Here is a 25697-nt window from a genome sequence, read left to right as displayed (position 1 = left end):
CATGGGTGAGAGAGAAACAAAGATTATTCAACATAGCTTTTCAGGGGAAGGATGCAAAAAGTTGTCTCAGAGATTTAACCTGTCAGTTTCCACTGTGAGGAACATAGTAAGGAAATGGAAGAACACAGTTACAGTTCTTGTTAAGCCCAGAAGTGGCAGGCCAGGAAAAATATCAGAAAGGCAGAGAAGAAGAATGGTGAGAACAGTCAAGGACAATCCACAGACCACCTCCAAAGACCTGCAGCATCATCTTGCTGCAGATGGTGTCACTGTGCATCGGTCAACAATACAGCGCACTTTGCACAAGGAGAAGCTGTATGGGAGAGTGATGCGAAAGAAGCCGTTTCTGCAAGCACGCCACAAACAGAGTCGCCTGAGGTATGCAAAAGCACATTTGGACAAGCCAGTTACATTTTGGAAGAAGGTCCTGTGGACTGATGAAACAAAGATTGAGTTGTTTGGTCATACAAAAAGGCGTTATGCATGGAGGCTAAAAAACACAGCATTCCAAGAAAAACACTTGCTACCCACAGTAACATTTGGTGGAGGTTCCATCATGCTTTGGGGCTGTGTGGCCAATGCTGGCACCAGGAATCTTGTTAAAGCTGAGGGTCGCATGGATTCAACTCAGTATCAGCAGATTCTTGACAATAATGTGCAAGAATCAGTGACGAAGTTGAAGTTACGCAGGGGATGGATATTTCAGCAAGACAATGATCCAAAACACCGCTCCAAATCTACTCAGGCATTCATGCAGAGGAACAATTACAATGTTCTGGAATGGCCATCCCAGTCCCCAGACCTGAATATCATTGAACATCTGTGGGATGATTTGAAGCGGGCTGTCCATGCTCGGCGAGCATCAAACTTAACTGAACTGGAATTGTTTTGTAAACAGGAATGGTCACAAATACCTTCATCCAGGAACTCATTAATAGCTATAGGAAACGACTAGAGGCTGTTATTTTTGCAAAAAGAGGATCTACGATATATTAATGTCACTTTTATGTTGAGGTGCCCATACTTTTGCACCGGTCAAATTTTGTTAAAATGCTGATTGCACATTTTCTGTTAGTACAATAAACCTCATTTGAATCTAGAAATATAACTGAGTCCATCAGTTATTAGATATAAGAAACTGAAATAGCTGTTGCAAAAACCAAAATTGTTATAAAGAAAAAAGGTTAACATTAATAGGGGTGCCCAAACTTTAACCTATGACTGTATAGACAGGTGTGTGCCTTTACAAATTTACCGTATTTTTCGGATTATAAGGCGCACTTTTGTTCCCCCAAATTTTGGGGGAAAGTGGGGGGTGCGTCTTATAATCCGAATCTGGGTGCTGTAGAGGGGGGGGCGGCTCTTGCGTGGTGTCAGGGGGCTGGGGTGTGCTGGCTTCGAGCTGCAGAGACAGCGGTAGGTCACATGTTCCCGCTCATTAGCCTCTTTTAATATTCACTGCACCCGCTGTCCATCACCTCGGTGCTGAAGCCGTGCCGAGTTGGTTGACAGGGGAGCGGTGCATATTGCATGTGCCTGCACTCTCCCCGCCTCCCATCCAGGATATGCCCCCCTGTGCTGCTGGCACATGATAAAATAACAAACATTTCCGATGATGGCTCCATGCTCTCAGCTCCTCCCGTAGCACTTCCTGTGTCTGTGCCGACATCCGATCATGTTATCGGCACAGCACAGTGATGTCATCATTGTCTGCCCAGGTCACATGATCCGATGCCCGGGAAACAGGAAGCATCACGGAGGAGCTGGGAGCATGGAGCCATCATCGGTGTCATGCCCGCCATGTCCGTTATGACTGTCATGCCCGCAATGTCTGTTATGCAGCATGATCCCTGGAGCAGTGTGCACGTGCACTGAATTCTCATGCCCGTTATGTCTCATGCTGCAAGATCCCTGGAAGCAGTGTGCACATGCACCTCGTGACTGTTGTGCTGCAAGATGCCTGGAGCAGTGTGCACGTGCGCCTTACCGCATGGCTGCACGCCGTTGCTAGGTAACCATCCGTCTCTGTTCTGATTCTGCAATCCTCTCTGTATTCCTGGAGCCTCTGATCATGTGACACTTCCTATGTTCCAGCACTGTTTGATTCTGCAATCCTCTCTGTATTCCTGGAGCCCCTGATCATGTGACCTTCTCTATGGTTCAGCCCAGTCTGATCTAGCAACACTCTCTATGACCCTGGAGGATCTGAACTGGAAGTCCTTCCCTGGTCCTGACCCGGTAGTGCAGGTGCTATGGTGCTATATCAGACCGCCCCTTCCTATGGTCGGGGCCTGAGTATTGTGTTGCTTCCCTGCATGGCTGCTTGGTCTGCTCGGTCGCTCCCTGTAGTCTGTGCCCCTGCACTCTGCTCTGTAGTGCATCTCTGCACACGCTCTGTGCTTGTACTCTGCCTCTTGTCTTGTGCCTTGTCTTGTGTTTGTCCATTGTGCCATGTTTTGTCCTTGTCATGCTTGGACTGGTAGTCCTTCCGGTGTTCTCTGCCTTGCCTGCTTTGCCATGTCTTGCCTTTGCTATGCTCTGCCTTGTGGTCTTTCCTATGTTCTCTGTCTTTGCTTGTTCTTACCTATGGTGCTCTGTAGTGCCTCCTGGCACACGCACCATTCCTACTCTCTTACCTATGGTGCTCCGCTGTGCCTCCTGGCACACGTACCATTCCTCTGCTCTCTGACCTATGGTGCTTCTCAAGCACATTTCCAGGCTAGTCTCAAGGTTCTCCCTTGACCCGGCTCTGGGCTTTGGCCTACGCTCCGCTGCTAGCTCTTTTCTTGCTCTGACCTGACTCTGTGTTTCCGCCTATGTTCCGCTCCTTGTTCCGTACCCTGTCTATCTTTGCTTTGTTTCTTGCTTTGCCTTGCCTTGTTTCTTCGTGTGCCCTTTGCATGCGCCTGGCCTTCCTAGCCTCCTGCTTGTGCCTCAGCCGTGCCCGCCCTAGCCGTGCCCGCCTGCTTGTGCCTCAGCCATGCTCGTCAGTCAGTGACAGCTGTGTCGCCTGCTATGCCCCAGCCAGGTTCTCTGGAGTCTTACCCGCCTGTTTGTGCTGCAGCCTGTCCAGCTAGCCAGTGCCCCAGCTGTGCTCTCTGTGCTTCCTTGCACCCATGCTGTCTCTGCACTGTGCTTTGCGTGCTTCTCTTAGCACGCGCAGGCCCTCGCCTGCCCCGTGGCATACCTCCCCGTGCTTCTGTAAAAGTACGAGCAGGTTTTGCCATGTACCCTGTCGTGCCCTCTTGCACGCACAGGTCCTATCCTATACCCTGGCGTGCCCTTCTGCACGCGCAGGACTCGGCTTTTAACCCTGACCCTGGCGTGCCCTCTGCACGCGCAGGACTCTGCCTTGAACCTTGACCCTGGCGTGTCTCTCTGCACGTGCAGGACTCCGCCTTGAACCCTGACCCTGGTGTCTCCCCTGCAGACGCAGGACTCTGCCTTGAAACCTGACCCTGGCGTGCCTCTCCGCACGCGCAGGACTCTGCCTTGAAACCGGACCCTGGCGTGCCCTCTGCACATGCAGGACTCTGCCTTGAACCTGACCCTGGCGTGCCCCTTGGCACGCGCAGGACGCTGTCTCGTATGTTGAATTTTGAACTCTGGCGTGTCCCCTACACACGCACCGTACTTTGCACGTTTGAACCTGGCGTGTCCCCTACACACGCACCTTGCCTTGCACCTGGCCCTGGACCCTGGTGTGCCCTAGCACGCACCCCGCCTGGAATCTTGCCCTGGACCTCGTCGTGTTCCCTAACATGCATCATGCCTGGACATCTGTCATGCCTCCTGCCTGTGCCCTGGTTTGCCTGCTCGATTCCCGGAACCTGCCATCACTGCCAGAGATCGTAAGCATGAAGACAACAGCCTGATGCCTGATCCTTGCCAGCTGTCCGCAGTCTGATGCCATCGTGTCCTTGCCAGTAACCGGGCTTGCCTTCTAGCACATACTATTCCATGGACCTTGGCGTGCTACGCACGCACCTTGCTGTGTTTTGCCTGTTATCACGTTTTGCACCTAGTGTTATCCTGAATTTGCCTTAATGAAGATACCTTGAACTTATGGCTTGTCTTGTCTTGTTTCCTGCTCATCCTTGGTCGTCAGACACTCACATTGTGTCTTCCTTGAGCCGGCCGTCTGGTGCCAGCAGTCGTGGTGGCTCACCCCCTTGGTCTTGCCCCTGACACTCCCTGTATAGGGCGTGGTTCCTCACAAGGTCAGCTCGCCCTAGGTGGGTGGGTGCCACGACCCAGAGGGTCCACTCTAAAGATATCGACTCAGCGTAAGCTGACCTCGTCACAATCGGAAGGTGAGTTAAGTGTTTGTTATTTTATCATCTATGTCCAGCAGCACAGGGGGGCATATCCAGGATGGGATGGGGGGGCCATGTGCATGCCAGCAACACAGGGGGGCATACCCAGGATGGGATGGGGGGACCATGTGCATGCCAGCAGCACAGTGGGGCAATGTGCCAGCAGCAAAGGGGGGCAATACGCCAGCAGCACAGGGGGGCAATGTGCCAGTGTAGCAGCACAAGGTGGCCATGTGCCAGGATGGGGGTTTAATAGATACCAGAATGAGGGACATATATATGATTTGTAAGATGGACACTGGCATTATAAGACAGACCCCCATTTAACAAAAAAAAAATTCTCTTTTTCTTTACCAAATTTGGGGGTGCGTCTTATAATGCAAAAAATATGGTAAGTTCTATCAGTTTAATTATATACAGCTGGACTCCAATAAAGGAGTAATAATTCATTTGCAAAAACTTCTACATTTCTGTTTTATTCAGTCAAGATGGGGTGATGAACTTTTTTGAATTTACCAAATGGCCGCAATGCAAGAGTGAAAAATTTAAAGGGGTCTGAATACTTTCTGTACCCACTGTGTGTATATATATATATATATATATATATATATATATATATATATATATATATATATGTTACACAGTATACATATATATTTGCTGATATGCATTCAGATATTAAGATATATTAGGAATGGATGAAAAGTTTTTTTCTTACTTGCAAGTCATTTTCCATTTCATCGTAAACCATTTCCAGACACTGTAGTCGATTCTGCAGAGAAACACTTGCCTGATGGAATTTGTTACTCCATTCTTTGTATACTGAATGATCCACCTCTTTATAAGCCAAACATAAAGTTCTTAGGGTCTCCTGAGCAAACATCTAGATTAACAAAATTGCAGAAGATTTGTTACAACGGATAGTAGAAAAGGAGACAGATATTGATTATGTAAAGCGATTTTACATCCAATGCAATGCCAAATGAATTGATTCTCATTGTTCTATTAGGTATATATCACAATATGTTTAATACATTGACACAATATTTTCTACTATGCACAAAAACTGTTTGGCAATTTGTTCAGACAGTTTTGGTCTGTCAAAATAACATTCATTATGCTTAAATGGAGTTGAATTTCCCAAATTTCTCAAGAAACTGCAAGAACAGATAAAAATTTGTACCAAATCCACTGCAGATAGGGGAAAATAAAAAAAAAATGCAATACACTCAAAGGTCTCATACAAATTGACCTCCTGAGACCATGCCTTGTTCCATGTGAACTCAGTATCCTATGATAGTCTTCAGAAGTCATATGGGATTATGGGATAAGACATCAAAATTGGCCAGGGTAAATAAAAACTGGCAGTGTACCAGGCAAGGGAGCAATGGAAGGCCCATGGGAGGTAAAATGGTGATTTTTATTTTAAACTTTGCAAAAAGCTTTTTCCTCAAGAGCTGTGGGTTTTGCAGCAGATCAGCTTGTGTTGTTACCTATTGAGCTACATAAGAATAGTCTGCAAAAAAACAGCAACCAACTTCAACATAAATTGCCTTGCTGCAGATAAAAAGTTACCTATGGAAATTGTGTAAGTTATCATTCACAGTGCTGCTACATTAATTCACTTTCAGATTTTAATCCTGCAAATCTGGATGAAAAATCTGCAGTGTATCTATCAACTGTGAACATAGAAAATACAACATTTATACTCCTGTAAAGATTATAATAATAACATACCTCCAAAGATTTTTCAGTCACTGCCACATTAGTAGAATCTGGATGGAGTCGTTTAAGAATAACATCATCTGCTCCCTTAGTGTAAAGCTTTATCTTTCCTTCAGGGTCCCCAACTATTAAAAACACAGTTATTATTTGAAACATGCAAAAAGAATTGTATGGTTTTGAAATAATCCCAAGTGACAAGGACAAAGAAACGCAACACTCACCTAATATAGACATCCTCTTACGATCACTATTGAAGTCAAGAAGTGCTAGGACTTTATATGTTTTTTCTACTCCAAGCTCAATAGTTGTGATGCTATCTTGTGTTCGGGAGCAAAAAACATAGCCAAAATTTCTTGCTGTATTTACTAAAGCTTCTTCATCGGGACTTGCTGCCTGGTACACCAACTCATCTGAGGAACAAACATATTAGAACATGTAAAGCACAGATAAAGGGAAAGGAAAACTAAAAATCCCCTCGTTTTTTTACAACTCACATTCAACTGGTAAGAAGCAAAATGAGTGTGCAAACTAAATTTTAATCAAAGCTTTTTAAAATATCCTTTACAGTCACATTCCTTGGAGGGGAAAAATTAAAAAAACACCGATCAGGAGACACCTGAAATACTCACAATATTTTATGTAATATATTGTATGTACAGGTTATTATAGATCTTTGCCACTATTAATATTTACAAAAGTGAAAACTACTTGGAAAATGAAACGAAACCCAACAAAAACAACCAACCGACATGTGGTTAAAATGTATAATCAACATAGCAGTACAACGAGATAAATAAATAGGTAAAAATGCCTTTATTATAACAGTGCAAGGGCAAGTGGTGGCACAGAGGTACACACAACATGTAGATTACACATCTAACAATTGGATCATGAACATAGCAATAGAAAAAAGTACATAGAAAAAGATAATATTATATCCATCAGTATATACAGGTGCTTCTCACTAAATTAGAATATCATCAAAAAGCGAATTTATTTCAGTTCTTCAATACAAAAAGTCAAACTCATACACTCACTGGCCACTTTATTAGGTACACCATGCTAGTAAGGGGTTGGACCCCCTTTTGCCTTCAGAACTGCCTCAATTCTTCGTGGCAGAGATTCAACAAGGTGCTGGAAGCATTCCTCAGAGATTTTGGACCATATTGACATGATGGCATCACACAGTTGGCGCAGATTTGTCGGCTGCACATCCCTGATGCGAATCTCCCGTTCCACCACATCCCAAAGATGCTCTATTGGATTGAGATCTGGTGACTGAGGAGGCCATTTGAGTACAGTAAACTCATTGTCATGTTCAAGAAACCAATCTGAGATGATTCGAGCTTTATGACATGGCGCATTATCCTGCTGAAAGTAGCCATCAGATGTTGGGTACATTGTGGTCATAAAGGGATGGACATGGTCAGCAACAATACTCAGGTAGGCTGTGGCGTTGCAACGATGCTCAATTGGTACCAAGGGGCCCAAAGAGTGCCCAGAAAAAATTCCCCACACCATGACACCACCACCACCAGCCTGAACCGTTGATACAAGGCAGGATGGATCCATGCTTTCATGTTGTTTACGCCAAATTCTGACCCTACCATCCGAATGTCGCAGCAGAAATCGAGACTCATCAGACCAGGCAACGTTTTTCCAATCTTCTACTGTCCAATTTCGATGAGCTTGTGCAAATTGTAGCCTCAGTTTCCTGTTCTTAGCTGAGAGGAGTGGTACCCAGTGTGGTCTTCTGCTGCTGTAGCCCATCTGCCTCAAAGTTCGACGCACTGTGCGTTCAGAGATGCTCTTCTGCCTACCTTGGTTGTAACGGGTGGCAATTTGAGTCACTGTTGCCTTTCTATCAGCTCGAACCAGTCTGCCCATTCTCCTCTGACCTCTGGCATCAACATGGCATTTCCGGCCACAGAACTGCCGCTCACTGGATTTTTTTTCTTTTTCGGACCATTCTCTGTAAACCCTAGAGATGGTTGTGCGTGAAAATCCCAGTAGATCAGCAGTTTCTGAAATTCTCAGACCAGCCCTTCTGGCACCAACAATCATGCCACGTTCAAAGGCACTCAAATCACCTTTCTTCCCCATACTGATGCTCGGTTTGAACTGCAGGAGATTGTCTTGACCATGTCTACATGCCTAAATGCACTGAGTTGCCGCCATGTGATTGGCTGATTAGAAATTAAGTCTTAACACACAGTTGGACAGGTGTACCTAATAAAGTGGCCAGTGAGTGTATATTATATAGAGTCATTACTAACTGAGTGATCTGTCAAGTGTTTATTTCTGTTTATGTTGATGATTATGGCTTACAGTCAATGAAAACACAAAAGTCATTATCTCAGGAAATTAGAATAAATAACAAAGACATCTGCAAAGGGTTCCTAAGGGTATGTGCACACACTACAGATTCACCTGCGGGTTTTTTCCCACGGAACCTCAGGTAAAACCGCAGGTAAAGTGACCTGCGGTTTATCTGCGGATTGGCCTGCGGTTTTGCCCTGCGGTTTGACACCTGGACAATGGAATAGGTGGCAAACCGCAGCAGAATCCGCAGAAATAATTGACATGCTGCGGAAAAAAAAACGCAGCTTTTCCGCAGGTAAAAAACCGCAGCGTGAGCACTGCGGTTTTGAAAACCCATAGGCTAACATGGTAAAGTACCATGTCTGCAGAACTGCTGCAGTTCTGCAGGGCCAAAACCGCAGCAAAACCGCAGCGTGTGCACATACCCTAAGTGTTTAAAATGGTCCCTTAGTCTGTTTCAGCAGGCTCCACAATAATGGCAGTCACTGTCACGCTACCCAAGGAGGGTAAACCGCAAAAAGTCATTACTAAAGAAGCTGGCTATTCATGTAGGGCTATATCCAAGCATATTAATGGAAAGTTGAGTGGAAGAAAACGTGTAGTAGAAAAAGGTGCACAAGCAACAGGAATAACTGCAGCCTTGAAGGGATTGTTAAGAAAGACCATTTAAAAATTTGAGGGAGATTCACGAGGAGTGGACTGCTACTGGAGTCATTGATTCAAGAGCCACCACACACAGACATATCAAGGACATGGGCTACAAGTGTCACATTCCTTGTGTCAAGTCACTTAATGCCAGAAGCATCTTACCTAGACCAAAGAGAAAAAGAAGTGTACTGTTGCTCCGTGGTCCAAGGTGTTTTGAGATGAAAGTAAATTTTGCATTATATCTCAAAATCAAGGTCCCAGAGTCTGGAGGAAGAGTGGAGGGGCACACAATCCAAGCTGCTTGAGGTCTAGTGTGAAGTTTCCCCAATCAGTGATGGTTTGGGGAGCCATGTCATCTGCCGTTGTAGGTCCACTGTGTTTTATCAAGACCACAGTCAGCGCAGCCGTCTACCAGGAAATTTTAGAGCATTTCAAAAAGCTTGTCAGGAAAGGGAAGAGTGGAGATGGAAATTTCATTCTGCAGCAGGACTTGGCACCTGGCCTACTACCAAAAGTACCAATACCTGGTTTAAAAACATTAGTATCTCTGTGCTACCAAAAGTACCAATACCTGGTTTAAAAACAATAGTATCTCTGTGCTTGATTGGTCAGCAAACTCACCTGACCTTAACCCCATAGAGAATTTATTTGGTATTGTCAAGAAGAAGCTGAGAAACACCAGACCCAACAATGCAGATGAGCTGAAGGATGCTATCAAAGCAAACTGGGCTTCCATAACACCTCAGCAGTGCCACAGGCTGATCACCTCCATGCCAAGCTAGATTGATGCAGTAATTGATGCAAAACTTTCCCCAACCAATTATTGAGTGCACTTACTAAACATACATTTGAGTAGGCCAACATTTTGGATTTTAAAATCATTTTTCAAGCTGGTGATATAAAGTATTCTAATTTACTGAGATAATGACTTTTGGGTTTTCATTGGCTGTAAGCCATAATCATCACACTTGAAAAGATCCCTCTGTTTGTAATAGCTCTATAAAATATGAGTTTCACATTTTGTATTGAAGAACTGAAATGAATTAACTTTTTGATGATTTTCTAATATATATATATGTACTGTGTGTGTGTGTGTGTGTGTGTGTATATATATATATATACACACACACACACACACACACACACACAATATCTACTATATAGTTGTCTAATTCTGTCTGTCTGCCTGTAACGGAAATCCCGTATCACTGATTGGTAGCGCCCGGCTGGCTGCGACCAATCAGCGACAGGCGCAGTCCGTCCGCGAATCGGCGCGGCATTCATACGACGCACGCCACCGCTACCGTCGGGAGATCTGCGGCGCTAGCAGAGGAGAATCTCCTCCAGGCCCTGGGTACCATGAACCTGTAAAACATAGAAATAAAATAAACAATAGTGATATACTCACCTTCCGACGGCCCCCGGACTCTTTCCCTCCTCTCACCACACGCCCGGCATCTTCGGGTCCCAGTAATGCTTTGCGTGAAAGACCACTGATGACGTCGCGCTCTCGCGATAGTGACATCATCTCCGATCCTTCGTGCTAAGCACTACTGGGACCGGAAGATGCCGGGAGCGTGGAGAGGAGATCAGGGGCCGTCGGAAGGTGAGTATATCTCTCCGCTTGTAGCGGAAATCCCGTGTGCAGAGCACTGTGCCCTCCCGATGCAATAGCATCAGGCCTCCATCTAGTGTATATAGTGAAAAACAGAGGTGCACAGTGCTAGCAGCAGTCAAAAAAAGTGTATATGTATAAATTATATATATATACTGTATGTATGTATATATATATATATATATATATATATATATATATATATATATATATACACACACACAGGGTGGGCCATTTATAATGATACACCTGGGTGGGCCATTTATAAAGTGGATCCAAAATGGCCAACTTCAAAATGGCCACCATGGTCACCACCCATCTTGAAAAGTTTTCCCCCTCCCATATACTAATGTGCCACAAGCAGGAAGTTAATATCACCAACCATTGCCATTTTATTTAGGTGTATCCATATACATGGCTCACCCAGGTGTATCCATATAAATGGCCCACCCTGTGTATATAGATATATACTGTATATATATATATATTATCATCTTTGGGTGCCATGTTTCTGATGTATTTCTGGATACTCCTTGTTTCATCCATGATGGTTGCTTGGATGCGAATCAAGCCTCGACCACCCTCCTTTCTGTTGGTGTACAATCTTTGGGTGCTAGACTTAGGGTGGAGACCTCCATGCATTATGAGGAGCTTTCATGTCTTCACATCTGCAGCTTCCATCTCTTCTTTTATCCAGCACACTATGCCAGCTGTAAGGGCATATGTATTGATGATGTGGATTTTATTCTTCCCATTGAGCTGCTCTTCAGGACCTGTCTTACCCTTTGATGGTATTTGGATGCTGCTGCTTTCTTTGCCTCCTCATAATGGTTACCATATCTCTGTGGGATGCCATAGTATTTGTACCATGTCTGTACATCTGCAATATGCTCTGCTTTTAATTCCACTCCATCAGTCTTGACTACCTTGCCTCTCTTTATTATCAACCAGCCACACTTCTCCATTCTGAAGGACATCCCGATGTCTTCATTGTAGATCCTTGTCAGTTGGATCAGTGAATTGATGTCTCGTTCGTGTTTTGCATACAGCTTGATGTCATCCATGTAGATGAGGTGGCTGATGGTGCTTCCACTCTTGAACTTGTATCCATAGCCAAACTCTGTAATTATCTGACTGAAGGGGTTCAAGCCTATGCAGAAAAGCAATGTGGACAGTGCATCACCTTGGTATATGCTGCATTTGATGGCCACTTGTGCTAGTTGTCTTGAGTTGACTTCCAATGTTGTTCTCCATAGCCCCATTGAGTTTCTGAAGAAGGTTCTTAATTTCCTATTGACATTGTAGCGAGCTAAGCATTCACAGATCCATGTGTGTGGCATTGAGTCATAGGCTTTCCTGTAGTCAATCCAGGCTGTGCCGAGATTGATCTGCCTGGATCTTGAGTGCCTATCTACTAGGAGCTGGTGCTTAGAGCTTCTGGCATTGGTCCCAATGCCTTTCTGAGCTGGATTCATGTACTGGTTCATATGGATCTGTAGCTTGGAGGCTATGATGCCTGATAGGATTTCCATGTTGTTGTAAGGCAGGTTATTGGACGGTGGTTGGATGGAACTGATCCTTTGTGATGATCCTTCATGATCAGCACTGTTCTTCCTTGTATTAGCCAAGCTGGGTGGTGGCCTGCTTCTAGCAGTTTATTCATCTACTTTGCCATGGATCAGGTCTGGGCCAGGAGCTATCCAGCTCTTCATGTTCTTGATCCGCTGTTGGATGTCTGCTTCTGTAATGGTGACTGATTCTTGCTCTAGGTGGTTGCTGTGTTTCATTCTCAGATCTTGCAGCCACAATGCACAGGTGTTGCGCATTTTTTCCTTCTCCCATATGTTCCTCCAGTATTGTTCAGTCTCTGCTATTGGTGGAGTTGCTGCCTTTGTGCTGTTACTCTGTAGTTGGAACATATGTCAAAAAAGCAATTTGTAACACCAAGGCTGAGAGAGAAGCAATCCTCACTCCCCAAGTAAATACATTGAAGCAAAGAGTAATAACTGATGGAATACTCGGATCCTGTCAGGCGACGTCCTCCTTGTTCCCCTTTATCCTATGTAGCTGCCTTTTCAGCGAATGTCTGTGGATTTGGTTGTCGCACTTACAGTTACTACAGCCTCCTGTTTGCTAGCTGAGTCTTGCAGTATCTCCACTAGTCTTGGGCCGGTCGCTGACTACAGTCGGCGTGAATTCGGGCGCCATGGGTGGATTCCTCACTTCCCGTGCCCCTAGGATCCCTTCTTAATCTATGGAGCCCCTCTGACTCCTTCGTCACTCCTCTATTCTCTTTTGTCTTGGTACAAGCTCCTCACTCTTCCAGTCCCTTCCACCAACTGTCTTCTCTTCCTGTCTCTTCCTCCAACTGACTCGTGTTACCAAGTCAACTGTCCACTACCAACTGTCAGCTTTCTCTCCAGCTGTCCTTTCCTTATCTACTTCCTCCACCCACACCCTCTACCCAGTTCCTCCCTGGCCTAAAGAGGTCTAGTGTTGAGTGCTAGTATGTGGGTCCTGGATAGTGCCCCCTCCTTACCCGACAGTGGGGTACCATACCTCTGGCTGAGGTGCAGTACCTCTGTGGCGACTGGACCCTCAGTGGCGCCACAATTGGTCTGCCTCCACCTGCCAAACTCTGGAGCCATTTCTGTTAGGAACGGCGGAACGCACTAAATAAAACTAATAATAAAGTGCGTTCGCCGCTCGGGGTCCACCGTGCAGTAGGTGATATAACCGCTGCTAAGTGGTGGCAGGAGTAATATGGCGGTAATGCGCACAGGGTTAAACATCACCCAGGTGCGCCGAGCAATCTCTTTTAAGTCACAGGAATGCCAAATAAATACAAATATAAAAGACTGAGCCTGTTGAGGTCACAGTACTCAGTATAAATACACACACGGTATCAGGTCACAGGAGTAGCCCAAGACGGCGGCACTACGTCCGTCTAGACCTACCGTGTGTGCGGCGTTGCAGCTGCGGACGCAAAGGGGGGCTGCTACTGCAGCGCGGTGTGGACACTGCCGCTAAACGACAAGGCTAAGGCCTTGTCCCCATGGTGGGACGATTAAAGGATTATCTATCTATCTAAGAGCAATGTCGGACGCTAGCAGCTATGGATGTTGCAGCAGAGGAGCGCTGGCGCTGATACTAAACTCAGTCCCTAACCACATACGCAATATCAGAGGGAAGGGGTTTTATAATGAGTCATTCACCAGAATCATACATCCGTTCTCATACACACAGCAGCAAGTAAGTCTATACTAGCGCATGGCGAAACAGCCATGCGCGCCTTTTATAGCAGCCGGGACCTTCCACAAGCTTCCAGATCTCTGAGATGGACCATTGAGATCTGGAGCGGGACTTGAGCACATGACTCCCGATCTCCAATGGGAGATCGTCCCATGAGCATGCTCAGTAGGAGGACAGAAGGATTCAGGAGAGATTTGTTGCAAGGCAATCTCCTCTGCAGTAGATAAACAGCAGGAGACTGCAGAATGTGAGGGTCTGGATCCCTGCAGAGCAAACGCAGAAATCCGACGCCTAACATTACCCCCCCTCCTAGGGCCCCCTCCTCCCTGAGCCTTCTGATCCACCAACTTGTGCCCGTCAGAGATATAGGCCTCAGACTCATCCAAAGGCAAGTCTGATGTCCTGGTAGGTGACAGGGAGACCCGGGACAAGTGGAAGGCATCAGGGGCGGCAAGATCACCAGGTTTGAGAAGGGACCGGTGGGAGACAACGGGAGCAGAAGTTAAAGTGGAATTAGGCGTCTCCACCCTTTGTTTAAGGAGGCTATTCCGAGCACAAAAGGCGCAGGCCCGAATATATTTTAACATCCCGAGCCCTGTGCGGCCACCAGTAAGACCCTGCCAGGAGTTTTGTGGTCTGCATATAGCCACAGTGACCACACCTCCTGGACGCGTGTGCCCACGCGAGAACCTTCGGCCGCAGGCGGGGAGGAACAAGGGTCTTGCCCGGCGGCACAGAATTTGGCCGTAGCGGGGCACTGCTGTCCTGAGAAACAGCGTGTTGACAAAGATAACCGCAACTGGAGTCTTGTGCCGGACGCGCCAGAAGAACGGCGTGAGACACCTCCATGGGCTCTGGGGGTGGAACCTCTGGCTCGGGTAGTTCCAGAGGCTGAAAAAAATTGGGAGCCGAGGTAACCTTCCATTTGGATTGAGCACGCTCCATACCGCGCTCCGAAAAACGGAGGTCAATGCAGGTGGAAATGGCAATTAGCTCTTCCAAACTTGCAGGAACCTCTCTGGTAGAGAGAGCATCTTTAACATGCTCTGTCAAATCTCTCCAAAACACAGGGATGAGGGCTTTGTCAGACCACTCCAGCTCTGAAGCCAGTGTCCGAAAACGGACGGCATACTGACTAACCGAGAGAGAACCCTGAGTCAAAGCAAGAAGCTGAAGAGAGGTGTCGTGCATGACCCGTGGACCAAGGAAGACCTGCTTAATAGCTGTTAAAAACTGAGCAGCAGTCCGAACCTCTGGGTCACCACGCTTCCATAGTGGCGTAGCCCACTCCAACGCCTTGCCCGACAGAAGGGATACAATAAACCCCACCTTGGCCCGTTCCGTAGGGAATCGCGCAACCAGTAGCTCCAGCTGGATAGAGCACTGGCTGATGAAACCCCTACAGGAGGCGCCATCGCCAAAAAATTTATCGGGCAACGGGAGGCGGGTAACTGTCGGTGTGAGGGAGGACGTGAACATACGTGAAACCGCGTCTGTGATTGCCTTTACAGCAGCTTCGGTGGATTGTGCAGCTGAGAGAGCCCTCTCAAGAGTGGCCAAACGGCCCTCAAGCTGCTGAATACACTGTAAGAGTTGCTGCTGTTCTGCCATCACTAGCCAGACCCTGGCGCTAGTATGTTAGGAACGGCGGAACGCACTAAATAAAACTAATAATAAAGTGCGTTCGCCGCATGGAGTCCACCGTGCAGTAGGTGATATAACCGCTGCTAACTGGTGGCAGGAGCAATATGGCGGTATTGTGCACAGGGTTAAACGTCACCCAGGTGCACAGAGCAATCTCTGTTAAGTCACAGGAATGCCAAATAAATACAAATACAAAAGACTGAGCCTGTTGAGGTCACAGTACTCAGTATAAATACAAGACGGCGGCACTACGTCCGTATAGACCTACCGTGTGTGTGTAGAGTCGGTGGTGGGGTGCCGAGCTGGGGGGTGATAGGGGGGTGGTCCCACTTCTTACCGCGCAGAGATGAAAACAGAGACACGATGAGGCAGATTCTGGGTGCAACAGGTCCAAGTTTATTGCTCACCGTCCGACTGACGGTCCTCGCGGTACACCGCGATATCTCTCTCTCTCTGCCCTCCGTGTCCAGGGCCGCTTCAACACCGTATGTCACACTAGGGACGTATTTATACGCAACGTCCCGTCTCACACTGTGACAATCCTGACAGCTCGGTTACTGTGGCCGCCTTAGGCCCGTACACCAACAGCACTTTACTGGTCAGTTTCGTCGTTATACATACGGTGTCTTCCACCCAGAGCCTTGTCTCTGCTGCGGTCCTTCCCTGTCAGGACCACCCCCTGACGTTTCCTCTCCTCAGTGCCCTTGGTCAGATTCTCCTCAGGGCACACAGACTGGCGTAGTCCTCCTGTCACCTGGGCTCCCCCTGGGGACTGGAACCTTCTGGAACCCTCCCTCAGTATTTATAACTCCCCCGGTTCCTTGAAACTGTCACTAACTGTCACCACGCCCCCCATGACCAACGGTTTCTAAAGCCCTAAGCTGCTGTAAAGTCCTTTGCTCACACTCCACCCTGCCATCTAATGGTCATCCCAAGGTACTGCACGTCCACTACACTTTCCTAGTTGTTTCCCCACTGTAATCACTGACTCCTACCTACACTGTGCAAACCTATCTTTCTTCACTCTGACTAGTCCGTCCGTCCGTCAGGTCACCTTCCCTACACTCCCCCTTCCTTTGTCCATTGTCGTCCTCGACAATCGTCATCCCTGCCTTCGTCGTTCTGAATCTACACCTACATTCTGTTGTCGGACCAGAAGTTGAGCCAAGCCCACTATCTGCGGGGGCCGAACTATACTGGGAGCACTATGCTCTGAGCAGCCTACTGCTACTCACCAGCGCGCACGCCACATGACAACGTCTTTCAAATTGGGCAAGGTACACCCGTATTCTCTCTACGGCGTGTATCTTTCCCCTACTCTCCCCTACTGTTACCTTTCACTATCCGGTACGCCATGATCGAGGCCACTCACCTACCAGATCATTGCCGGCGCCCGCCTTTCCTTCTTCAGGGGTGTCCGTGGTGTTGGGGACCTGACCTAGGACGGCTGTCTTTCTCACGTCTTCCCATTCATTTTCCTTCTTTCAATTACATGTCATGGTCGGCGTCCCGGTCTCCCAGACCTCAACTCTTAGATCCCTACCGGATCTCACACTTTCCTTTGGTCCCGCAGACCTTCCCTTACCCGGACCTGTTGCATTTTACTTTGGCATATTATACAATAAACAACTTTATAATAGCACAAATACCCATTTTTATATTATTTTTTTTTCATTTTCTTTTGCTTTAAAACTCAACGTTCAACAATAAACATCGCCAGTACTCCTTTTCCCTCCCCCTTCCTTGGACATGAACACTCCCTCTTGTCTTCGTATCCCCGTTCTGTCAAGTTTCCAAATCAGTAAAATAACATCCTGTAAGAGGAACATTCTAAAAAAAAAACAGCTTAATCACATAAAACATTTTTTTTTTTTAAACTAGAACTGTTCTTTCAGACTCTGACAGTCCAGGCCATCTCCTGATGGCCGGTAGCAAGGGGCCCACAGCCGTGGAACTCCTGGGGTGAAGGGAGTGTCCAATACAGTCCTCTTTACGGGGGTTCGCGTTCCTCGGGTACCACCAGTACCGCCACCGCATTATACCCGCGGGGGCAGTATTCCTTATAATAAGAGACATAGTCCCCTATTTCCAGGGCACGGCCGTGGCGTATGGAGGCTACGTTCACGTATACCTTCTGGCCAGTCTGATCACGTATGAAGCCATACCCCCGGGCCACATTAGTGTACACCAGCCGCCCCCGGGATCTTTCCACCGCCATGCCAGCCTCCCCTTTTGAATGAAGCAGGCTCCATACCTCCTGCTCTCGAACCTTCTTTTGTTTTAACACCTCCGCAACCCAAACGGAGGGTACCGCGCCAGTCCCAGAGTCCGGTGGGCGGGACCTTGCCGAGAAAGGGCGTGGGGTAGAGGCGGCCGATGATATCTGTGGCCCAGCAGCCGCTGGGGCCGGGTAGCGGATGGGAGCAGCCGTGACTCCGGAGGGCTGGTCCACAGGGCCCGATAAACAGACCCCAGCCGGTTCCAATACTGGCTTCACCGCGGCCACAGGGTAGGCCGCATCCACAACTCCCAGCAAAGCCGGAGTAACGGCCGGTTTGGGTGATGAGACTGACACCGGCCGAGGGAGCGCAACCGCGCCTTCTGTAAATAAGCTCCGCCCTGGTGACTCCGGGCGGGGAGATTCGGGAACGGAAGCTAGGGCCTTGCTCAATTCTACGTATAGCATAGGGCCCTCCGCAGCCGGGCCTTCCGGTACACTGGAGACTGCGTGTTGTGGCAAAATGATAGGGGCCGCTTGTGAAGCCGCCGGCAGGGCCGGGGGAACTCTCACCTTCCCCGGCGCCACAGCCTCCGTCACACCACCGCACGGCTCATCCCGCAGCCTCCGCTCTCCAACTCGCTGCACAGCGGGCCCAGCTTCCAGGCTCAGGGGCTCCGCGGGGAGACTCTCCGCCGGTATCAATGGCGGCCGCTCCTTCTGGTTCCGCAGGGGCTCCGCACAGATTTCTCTTCTTGCCCATGGACCCGAAGATGACGTCTTCTGTCTCAGTTCGTTCTCCTGCCGCCACTGCCATTCTAGGCGGCCAATACCCCGACTTCCGCAGCGTCTCATACCGTCCGGTGGGCAGCAATCGAATGGCGCCAAACAGTCACTCCCAGGCTTTTCTTCGGTGTCACTCCCTCTGTGGGGTGGGGCGTTGGCAGGCCTCTCCACCCACCTGTCAGGGTCCAATTTTTGGAACCGTCAGCCTCCGGGCACATACTGCTGTCCACGGGAGAACGTTGGAGGGGGTCCCAGTCCATTCTGAACTACTGCGAACACCCGGACCTCGCCTCTGCGTTGAAGGAGCGCTGCCATACTGCACTGTCTCTGGTACCGCCCCGGATCCTCTACTGGCCACACAGATTCATCACTGCGCTCCTCATTTGTAATCCACTGGTAAGCCAATTGCAATCCACCGGTAATTGTAATCCAAACTGAGTAGACTGAGTCCTTTTCCATTCTTTGAGGCAGGTCTGCTGCAGAAGATGATGTATTAGTGGCGGTGATCCTGCCGACTACGCCAAATGTAGAGTCGGTGGTGGGGTGCCGAGCTGGGGGGTGATAGGGGGGTGGTCCCACTTCTTACCGCGCAGAGATGAAAACAGAGACACGATGAGGCAGATTCTGGGTGCAACAGGTCCAAGTTTATTGCTCACCGTCCGACTGACGGTCCTCGCGGTACACCGCGATATCTCTCTCTCTCTCTGCCCTCCGTGTCCAGGGCCGCTTCAACACCGTATGTCACACTAGGGACGTATTTATACGCAACGTCCCATCTCACACTGTGACAATCCTGACAGCTCGGTTACTGTAGCTGCCTTAGGCCCGTACACCAACAGCACTTTACTGGTCAGTTTCGTCGTTATACATACGGTGTCTTCCACCCAGAGCCTTGTCTCTGCTGCGGTCCTTCCCTGTCAGGACCACCCCCTGACGTTTCCTCTCCTCAGTCCCCTTGGTCGGATTCTCCTCAGGGCACACAGACTGGCGTAGTCCTCCTGTCACCTGGGCTCCCCCTGGGGACTGGAACCTTCTGGAACCCTCCCTCAGTATTTATAACTCCCCCGGTTCCTTGAAACTGTCACTAACTGTCACCACGCCCCCCATGACCAACGGTTTCTAAAGCCCTAAGCTGCTGTAAAGTCCTTTGCTCACACTCCACCCTGCCATCTAATGGTCATCCCAAGGTACTGCACGTCCACTACACTTTCCTAGTTGTTTCCCCACTGTAATCACTGACTCCTACCTACACTGTGCAAACCTATCTTTCTTCACTCTGACTAGTCCGTCCGTCCGTCAGGTCACCTTCCCTACATGTGCGGCATCGCAGCAGCGGACGCAAAGGGGGGCTGCTACTGCAGCTCGGCGTGGACACTGCCGCTAAACAACAAGGCTAAGGCGCAAGAGCAATGTCGGACGCTAGCAGCTGTGGATGTTGCAGCAGAGGAGCGCTGGCGCTGATTCTAAACTCAGTCCCTAACCACATACGTAATATCAGAGGGAAGGGGTTTTATAATGAGTCATTCACCAGAATCATACATCTGTCCTCATACACACAGCAGCAAGTAAGTCTATACTAGCGCATGGCGGAACAGCCATGCGCGCATTTTATAGCAGCCGGGACCTTCCGCGCAAGCTTCCAGAACTTTGAGATGGACAAATGAGATCTGGAGCGGGACCTGAGCACATGACTCCCGATCTCCAATGAGCATGCTCAGTAGGAGGACAGAAGGACTTAAGGGGGTATTAAACACAGCGATATCGCTAGCAATATCGCTAAAATGTCACTGATTTTGTGACGTTATAGCGATATTGCTAGCGATATCGCTATGTGTGATACTTACCTCCGACCGGCTCCCCCGCTGTCTGTCGCTCATCGCGCGAGATCGGGCGGCTCCATTTCTCGTCTGCTTCCTGCTGGGCTTCCTGCTGTGTGAGACGAGCGACGCTGGACGCGGGCGGGAGGACGTCAGGATCGCTGTGTGTGAAAGGTAAGTATCGTCTGCTGTATCGCTGCTGCATCGCTGTGAGATCTTCCTGTGAGGAAGCTCACTAGCGATCATTTAGCGATGCACCAGCGATCCTGACCGGGTCGTATCACTGGTCGGATCGCTGGTGCATCGCTAAATGTAAAAGGGCCTTTAGCCTCAGGAGAGATATGTTGCAAGGCAATCTCCTCTGCAGTAGATAAACAGTAGGACACTGCAGAATGTGAGGGTCTGGATCCCTGCAGAGCAAACGCAGAAATCTGACGCCTAAGAATTTGTCTTCCAGAGCTCTATGCAAGCCTCCAGATGGCACTGACCAGCTGACCTCTTCTCTGAATGCCACCTACGTGACATATGTGCTGTCTGACAGTGCTGGGCCCCAGGTGGTCACAAAAATTGGCATTATTCTAACCTGCCATTTGCTGTAATCATGTACTGTACAGTATCTTCAGTCAAAGGAAATACTTTATTCTGAATCAGTATTTTGTTAATGTAAAACAGAGATTTACTAAAAAATAAACAATATATTTGAGTTGCATAGTTAACCATATTTTTAATAACTCCTTTCAAAAAATGAATCAAACCAATTTGTACATTGGATGGAACAGGAGAAATGCTGTCTATACAATTTCATGTTATCACTCTATAAAAGCAAAAATAATGCAAATCAGGAAAATTTCCATTCGATACTTTATGTATGTTAAGCAAATACACCTTACCTCCATTTTTATCCACCATCACTGTGTGACAAATAGCAAGCAGTCGGAAGAATTCTTTCAATAGATTATCTTCATTTTGGCAAACAATATCAATTAAGGATTGATCGTAAAAGCAGAACTTTTTGTCTGCATATTTATTCCATGTAAAGCTGACTGTCTGTGAAAGAGCAGTGATTATCTAAGTGGAGTAGAGGTATTCACAGTACTAAAATTTACATACCTCCATAGCCCCCAATAAAAATTAGCAGAGATCTCATAATGTCACAAACACAATTGATGTGTGTGTGTATGTGTTCGTTTGAAAAAGAGGTAAAATACAGAGTTTTACACATGTTAGTATGTGAAATACACAATATGACATATGATTTTTTATAATAAGCAGTGACTGTGAAGGGAGATGCATACAATAGGGTAAAAGCCTAATATAGGAGACAGTAAAAACAACAGATTTGCTCACCTTGGGTGGTTATGTGAAGACACAACTACTATAAAGGTTTCAATTACACTATGTAACAAATTTTAATTTTTTGTTTGTCCTTGGGTTCCAATGGTGTTTTCCCAATCACTTATGACTAAAGTGAAAAGAAAAAGGCAAAAATTCCCAAGAAAGTTTGCTTTTGTGGTCAGGACATTGATAATTTTAATTCTATGTTTTCTCGAACATTAGCAAAATGTGCAACATTGTGTAGACTGCAAGAAGCTTCTGGAAATGTGAGACCTGTCAATAAAGTAGTATAAAGACAGGATCCTTAACCCCTTAACGACCGCCGATACGCCTTTTAACAACGGTAATTAAGGGTGCTTAAACCACAGTGCCGTGGAGTAAGTAAATGGCGCCCCTTAGTGTCAGATTTTCTCCGGGTCTCGGCTGGAGGGGGTAGCCGAGACCCCAGAGAACATGAATCGGGTCGGTTTTTGCTGACCACGCTTTTGCGATCGCCATTATTAACCCTATAACGGCGACCACAAAAAAAAGCCGCAATTTTGCATTTAATTTCTCTTTCCTCTTATGTGATCGCACATCAGAGGAGAGAGAAATAGGGTCCCCGATCCCCTCCGGTACCTCTCCGTGGTCCAGGTCCCCTCCCGGTGGTCCTGCATCCCGCCGGCATCCTCCGCTGGGCGCCGCCATTTTGCATCTGGAGAAAATGCTGGGCGCATGCGCAGTGCGCCCGCCGGGATTCTGCAGGCTCCGGCTGGCAGATTCCATTCATATTGATCACTATGATAAACTATCATAGTGATCAAAACAAAAAAAAATAGTAAATATCCCCCTGTTTATCACCCCCTTAGTTAGGCAAACATAATGAAATAAAGAAAATATTTTTTTTTTCATTTTTCCATTAGGGTTAGGGCTAGGGTTAGAATTAGAGTTAGAGTGAATTAGGATTAGGGATTAGGGTTGGGATTAGGGTTAGGGTTGGGATTAGGGTTAGGGGTGTGTTGAGGTTAGGGTTAGAGCAAGAATAGAGGCATTTACACTATTTACCAACTTGGGGGGTCTAAAAATTGGGGGCTAAAAATTCACTTTTGTGGAAATAAAAAAGACTTTATTTTCACGGCTCTGCGTTATAAACTTCTGTGAAGCACTTGGGTGTTCAAAGTGCTCAACACACATCTAGATAAGCTCCTTGGGGGGGTCTAGTTTTCAAAATGGGGTCACTTGTGGGGGGTTTCCACTGTTTAGGTACATCAGGGATTTTCCAATCGTGACATGGTGTCCGATCTCAATTCCAGCCAAAAATGTCAAATGGCGCTGCTTCCCTTCTGAGCTCTGCCATGCGCCCAAATAGTGGTTTACCCCCACATGTGGGGTATCAGCGTACTCAGGACAAATTGCACAATAGCTTTTAGGGTGCTGTTACCCTTGGAAAAATAAGAATTGAGGGTGAAAAGATCATTTTTGTGGAAAAAATATGATTTTTTAATTGTACGGCTTTATGTTATAAACTTCTGTGAAGCCCTTGGGGGTTCAAAGTTCTCACCACACATCTAGATAAGTTCCTTAGGGGGTCTAGTTTCCAAAATGGTGTCATTCATGGGGGGTTTCCACTGTTTTGGTACATCAGGGGTTTTCCAATCGCGACATGGTGTCTGATCTCAATTCCAGCCAAAAACGTCAAATGGCGCTGCTTCCCTTCCAAGCTCTGCCATGCGCCCAAATAGTGGTTTACCCCCACATGTGGGGTATCAGCGTACTCAGGACAAATTGCACAATAACTTCAGGTTAATTGAACCTGAAGTATTTTTTTTGTGAAAAAAAGTTAGATGTTCATTTTTTTTTAAATATTCAAAAAAATTCCTGTGACGCACCTAAAGGGTTAATAAACTTCTTGAATGTGGTTTTGAGCACCTTAAGGGGTGCAGTTTTTAGAATGGTGTCACTTTTGGGTATTTTCTATCATATAGACCCCTCAAAGTGGCTTCAAATGTGATGTGGTCCTAAAAATAAAATGGTGTTGTAAAAATGAGAAATCGCTGGTCAACTTTTAACCCTTATAACTTCCTAACAAAAAAAAATTTTGGTTCCAAAATTGTGCTGATGTAAAGTAAACATGTGGGAAATGTTAGTTATCAAGTTTTTTGTGTGCCGTATCTCTGTGATTTAAGGGCATAAAAATTCAAATTTGGAAAATTGCGAAATTTTCCAAATTTTTGCCAAATTTCCGTTTTTTTCACAAATAAACGCAAGTTATTTGAATGAAATTTTACCACTAACATAAAGTACAATATGTCATGAGAAAACAATGTCAGAATCACCGGGATACATGGAAGCGTTCCAGAGTTATGACCTCATAAAGGTACAGTGGTCAGAATTGTAAAAATTGGCCCGGTCATGAACGTGCAAACCACCCTTGGGGGTGAATGGGTTAAAAGTTGACCAGCGATTTCTCATTTTTACAACAAAATTTACAAAACCATTTTTTTAGGGACTACATCACATTTAAAGTCATTTTGAGGGGTGTACATGACAGAAAATACCCAAAATGACACCGTTCTAAAAACTAGACCCCTTAAGGTGCTCAAAACCACATTCAATAAGTTTATTAACCCTTTACGTGCTTCACAGGAACTAAAGCAATGTGGGAGGAAAAAATTAACATTTAACTTTTTTTTGATCAATTAGTCCCCAATTTTTTCATTTTCCCAAGGGTAACAGGAGAAATTGGACCCCAAAAGTTGTTGTCCAATTTGTCCTGAGTACGCTGACACCCCATATGTGGGAGAAAACTACTGTATGGACACACGTCGGGGCTCGGAAGGGAAGCAGTGACGTTTTGGAATGCAGACTTTGATGGAATGGTCTGCGGGTGTCATGTGCGTTTGGAGAGCCCCTGATGTACCTAAACTATTGAAACTCCCCACAAGTGACCCCATTTTGGACACTAGACCCCCCACGGAACTTATGTAGATGTGTGGTGAGCACTTTGAACCCCCAAGTGCTTCACAGAAGTTTATAACGCTCGGACGTGAAAATAAAAAAATCATTTTTTTCCACAAAAATGATATTTTTGCCCCCAATTTTTTATTTTCCTAAGGGTAACAGGAGAAATTGGACCCCAAAAATTGCTTTGCAATTTGTCCTGAGTAGGCTAATACCCTACATGTGGGGGTAAAACACTATTTGGGCGCATGGCAGAGCTTGGAAGGGAAGGAGCACCATTTGACCGCCCCTGACACATTGTGCCGGGTGTCAGCTGTGATAATCAGCTGACACCCGGCCGCGATGTACTATCCCGTCCATGGGCATAGGGGCCCGGGTCCCATGGACGGGATAGTACGTCTGATGTCAGAAAGGGGTTAATCCTTATAACTTCCTAACAAAAAAAATTTTGCTTCCAAAATTGTGCTGATGTAAAGTAGACATGTGGGAAATGTTATTTTTTAAGAAATTTGTTTGCCATATCTCTGTGATTTAAGGGCATAAAAATTTAAAGTTTTAAAATTGCAAAATTTTCAAAATTTTCGCCATATTTCCGTTTTTTCATAAACACAAGGCATATCGAAGAAATTTTACCACTACCATGAAGTACAATATGTCATGAAAAAAAATTCTCAGAATCAGTGGGATCCATTAAAGCATTCCAGAGTTATAACCTCATAAAGTAATAGTGGTTAGAATTGTAAAAATTGGCCTGGTCATTAAACTGCAAACTGGCTCTGTCACTAAGGGGTTAATTGTACATTTCTGCTTGTTTTACAGTTGATACATACCTGCATTTAATTTAGATGGCATCAAGAGGTTGTAAGTATCCGGAGGATGCATTTTGCTACATTTGTGGCGAATTTATAAAAACATAAGCTAAAAGATACAACGTGGTGGCATCTTCTAAGGCCGGTTTCACATTTGCGCTTTATAGCGCAGCGACGGCCTGCACACGGCCGCCGCTAAGCCCCGCCCCCTCCCGCTCCCTGCCCGCCCCATCCGGTCATCGCCGCCTACTAGCGCACATGGACGCTTGC

The 25697-nt window shown here is 46.9% G+C and overlaps 1 protein-coding gene across 1 annotated transcript in view; it reads right to left on the bottom strand.

Moving 5' to 3' along the window:
• Positions 1–25697, bottom strand: part of ATP8B3 (ATPase phospholipid transporting 8B3) — an 807548-nt gene that overhangs the window by 262969 nt on the left and 518882 nt on the right. Inside the window, exons 16-19 of the mRNA XM_073545649.1 lie at positions 21234–21390; positions 6263–6451; positions 6054–6166; positions 5035–5199 (exon numbers count right to left, since the gene is read on the bottom strand). Of these exons, the coding sequence (XP_073401750.1) occupies positions 5035–5199; positions 6054–6166; positions 6263–6451; positions 21234–21390 (624 nt within the window). The remainder of the gene's footprint in view (positions 1–5034; positions 5200–6053; positions 6167–6262; positions 6452–21233; positions 21391–25697) is intronic.

The sequence above is a fragment of the Dendrobates tinctorius genome, unplaced genomic scaffold, assembly GCF_039654945.1.
Source record: "Dendrobates tinctorius isolate UK_male_01 unplaced genomic scaffold, ASM3965494v1 ptg000011l, whole genome shotgun sequence".
Taxonomy (NCBI): domain Eukaryota; kingdom Metazoa; phylum Chordata; class Amphibia; order Anura; family Dendrobatidae; genus Dendrobates; species Dendrobates tinctorius.
The sequence above is the reverse complement of the archived record's forward strand: the minus strand, read 5'-3'. Positions and strand labels throughout refer to the sequence as shown.